The 3,685-nt window shown below is 34.2% G+C and overlaps 1 protein-coding gene across 2 annotated transcripts; it reads right to left on the minus strand.

Moving 5' to 3' along the window:
* Nucleotides 1-2,158: 2,158 nt before the first annotated feature.
* Nucleotides 2,159-3,329, minus strand: LOC149213154 (uncharacterized). Of its 2 annotated transcripts, none has more exons than XM_089390724.1 (3): nt 3,262-3,329; nt 2,664-3,129; nt 2,159-2,488 (listed from the first exon to the last, which is right to left on the minus strand). In XM_089390724.1, the coding sequence occupies exon 2, from the start codon at nt 3,068-3,070 to the stop codon at nt 2,693-2,695; it is 378 nt and encodes a 125-aa protein (XP_089246850.1). In that variant the 5' UTR covers nt 3,071-3,129; nt 3,262-3,329; the 3' UTR covers nt 2,159-2,488; nt 2,664-2,692. The 2 variants fall into 2 exon arrangements, with proteins under 2 accessions (XP_089246850.1, XP_089246851.1); XM_089390725.1 differs by having other exon boundaries at nt 2,664-3,142; nt 3,262-3,304.
* Between the last annotated feature and the right edge of the window lie 356 nt (nt 3,330-3,685).

A 3,685-nucleotide genomic window follows, 5' to 3' on the forward strand; every position in this document is an offset into this window, starting at 1 on the left:
TTGTGCTTTGCCTTTCACTACAGGGTCTTTAACATTCAATACTGTTTGATACACTGAGCATTAAATATCATCTGCCCTTCACCATAAACCATAAAAAAAATCTTTCTTTATATATAATTTATTTGAATGAAAAAAAGGGAGAGAGCTGTTGTTTCAATTTCTCTAGTGTGCCATACACCAAACAATGAAACACATCGTTTCTATTTTAATAGAATAAGCATGCAATTCATCGAATTAAAAATCGAATTATATCAAAGCTACAAATCAGAACACCCATTTTTAAAAATCCCCCTATCAGGGAACAACATGGACATATTCTTATTTCCATTAGAATCGAGTGTCAAGGCTATGATACATAGCTTAATGTTATGAAAATTGCAGCCTGTTTACATGAGAACACCATTGTGAACTAATGACATTCTAGGAAGGGGTGTCTTCCTTGTGTACAATCTGAAACAAGTTCTTCGTTAGATATATCAAATTTTGATAATACTTGATTCTGGATCTTATGAATAGTAATAACGGGACACATAAGCCTGAGAATTGACCATGGTTGGCAATGTCTAATCTCAATAGTTAGGTAGGGAAGACTGCAACTGAAGAAGGTGATGATAGCAATCTACAGCAGAGGCCCCTCATCTGGATCTTGTTCCAAGCATCTATTTTGTAAATTCCTTAACAGCTCAGAGACACATTCAGCCCACTTGTCCTGATAAGCTGTCCAGTACTCCACACATCAACTTTAACCCCATGAACACCCCTAGACATCTTAGGAGCATGGTTCAAGCCACTAAGATTATGAGCGTAAATCTGAGGTGCACTAATGGCATCCTTAAAATATATTATAAACCACTCATCTGATTCAATGTTACGTTATCCCACCTGAGATCCCTGTGCATAAACAAAAGGGTGTGCAAAGACTCGAGTGCCTTGGTCACAAATTTCAGAGCTTCCACAAGCTGTTTGGGTTTGGTGTTTGGGTTTGTTAGTAGTTTTTAATTTTTATCTTTTTTCTTTAATTTAAAATCAACCACTATAAATGTAATTTTAAGGATTGCCATAACTCTTCCCTTGGTTTGGTGTTTGGGTTTGTTCGAAGTTTTTAATTTTTATCTTTTAACTTTTTTCTTTAATTTAAAATCAATGACTATAAATGTAATTTTAAGGATTGGCATGACTCTTCACATAATTTTTTAAAATGTGCTAGCTCAATGGAAGAGCGTCTCCTTTAGGAGGTAACATGAATTAAACAATGATTTTGTAGTTCATTTTTAATTAAATGTTTTTTATATCGATTTATTTCAATGGTGAGATATTTTTGGATTCATTGTTTTATATTGTCTCTAAGGAGACAAAAGTGTTCCTTTAATAAAAAATTTATCGTCTCTAGAGAGACAATAGCTAGTATTAAAGACATATTGTCTCTAATCCAAGTGTTGTCTTTAGAGAGAAAAAAATGAAATTGTCTAGTGAGACAAAAATGAAATTGTCTCCTAAGAGACAATAATGGTTGTGTTATATACTCTCTCTTTATAGAGACAATATTTTTTAAGACAATAGTCTTTAAAACAATATACTTTAGGACAATATTTTTTAAGGCAATAATATTTAAGACACTATTTTTTAAGACAATAATTTTTGAGACACGGTCTTAAAGACGATATTTAAGACAATACACAATATTTTTTTGTCTTAAGTTAAGACAATTTACCCAAAAATTGTCTCAAATATTGTCTTAAAACCCTCCTTTATGTAGTAGTGTAAAGTACCTGAATATCAACACATAGTAAGTCCTAGATAAACCGATAATCTTTCACTGCATTTATTCTTTCCCATACCTGCCATGCAATAATAATGTACTTAACCAAAACCAAAAGAAAAGAAATAGATGACGCCTTTGTTTAGACCAAAAAAAAAGTGAAATCATTAACCATGACATATTTGTGCATATACTACACTGAAGAAGTATGAAGCAAGATATCACATAAATATCTATAAATATGTAACAATAGGTACATTTAAATTTAATTAGATACATTTAAATGAATATGTATATCAAATTTAATTTTGATTGATAGTTTTTTATTTAATTTGTTTATTTAATTAATTATTCAATTCACTACTTATTAGGAGATATCAGGACCAGACCATAAAATCATTAAAACAAAGTAACCAGGCATTGCTCATACATAAATCAGAACCACAATATACCAGCGTCCATCTTCTTCTATTTATAAGTAAATAGAGTATTTGGCTCTAAATTAACTATATATCAACACATAGTCAGTCTTAGATAAACAGATAATCTTCGACTGCATTTATTCTTTCCCATACCTAGCATGCAATAATAATGTACTTAACCAAAAACTTGAATTAATATGAGAATGCCTTATAAGTAGACTATTTAGCTCTAAACTAACTATATATCAACACATAGTCTGTCTTAGATAAACAGATAATCTTCGACTGCATTTATTCTTTCCCATACCTGCCAGGCAATAGCAATGTAATTAACCAAAACAAAAGAAATTCATGACATATTTAATGCCAAAATTATTAACGATACATATTTGTGCATATAGTGCAGTAAAAGAAAAGCATAAATTTCAGAGAGGAAAACAAAAGCCACTTAGTATAAGTTGGTCTAGTTAAGTTGCCATTACCTGGTGTCATAAGTTGCTCTACGATTTTATCAGCTGTTGCTGCCGCCGCCTTTCTTGTTGGGGATGTTGTTGGGATTGATCATGGTGTAGCTGTCGCTCTTGGTGTTATTATTGTAGCGGCTCTTGTTATTTTTATCATTGCCGCCGAGGCGATTGTCCATGATGTTGCTCTGGTTATAATTGCCGTCGAGGGGATTGCTCTTGTTATAATTGCCGTCGACGGGATTGTCCATGGTGTAGTGGCTCTTGTTATTATTGCCCTCGACGGGGTTGTCCTTGGTGTTGTTATTGTCATCGATCTTGCCGCTGTTGAACTTGTAGTCGACCTCGTTCTTGTTGCCACCGAACCTGCGGTTCTTATCGCCGCTGTCGTTCTTATCGCCGCTGTCGTTACGCAAATTGTTCATGTTGTTGGGTTACGGATATTGAAACTGGAACACCTTCGAAGGCAACAAGATTCCCACTTCTGCAAAAAACGGCTTCAGTTCAACAAGACATAACGTGGACATTGATAAGTTACTGTGAATCAATGCTTAACGTGGACATAGAATATGAGCAAATCAATGATATCTCACAGATTAGAAATATACAAGCATACCTAGAACTGGAGTAGGGCAAATTCCGAAAGCAAGAGGTGAGAAATACAATTGCATAGCCTGCCTTATATAGAAGTAGGCGAACTCCAAACTCGGATTTGAAAACCATCTGCACTCCCAACCAGGGTCAAGTTTTGAATGACATCATCAATCATGCAAAGACCAGCATCACGAGGATGACATCATCAATCGTGCAAAGACCAGCGTCACGAGGATGACATATTGTGGACGCCCAGTTGGGCAGACGAGTTATTATTTTTGAGATTGAACTGTTTAATCATAAATGTGATTTTTTTAGTATTTGTGACCGTTCAAAAACTTTTACTTTTATCATGGGATCCACTGACCTTTTAGCATAATCTTGCAAGGACTCTTTTTTTGGTGGGCTTTACTATGTGAATTTAGGTATCACATGTCGCTTTATAC

The sequence above is a fragment of the Pinus tabuliformis genome, chromosome 1_1 (genome assembly GCF_031772625.1).
Source record: "Pinus tabuliformis cultivar Carrire ecotype Pingquan chromosome 1_1, CPIR1, whole genome shotgun sequence".
Taxonomy (NCBI): Eukaryota; Viridiplantae; Streptophyta; class Pinopsida; order Pinales; family Pinaceae; genus Pinus; species Pinus tabuliformis.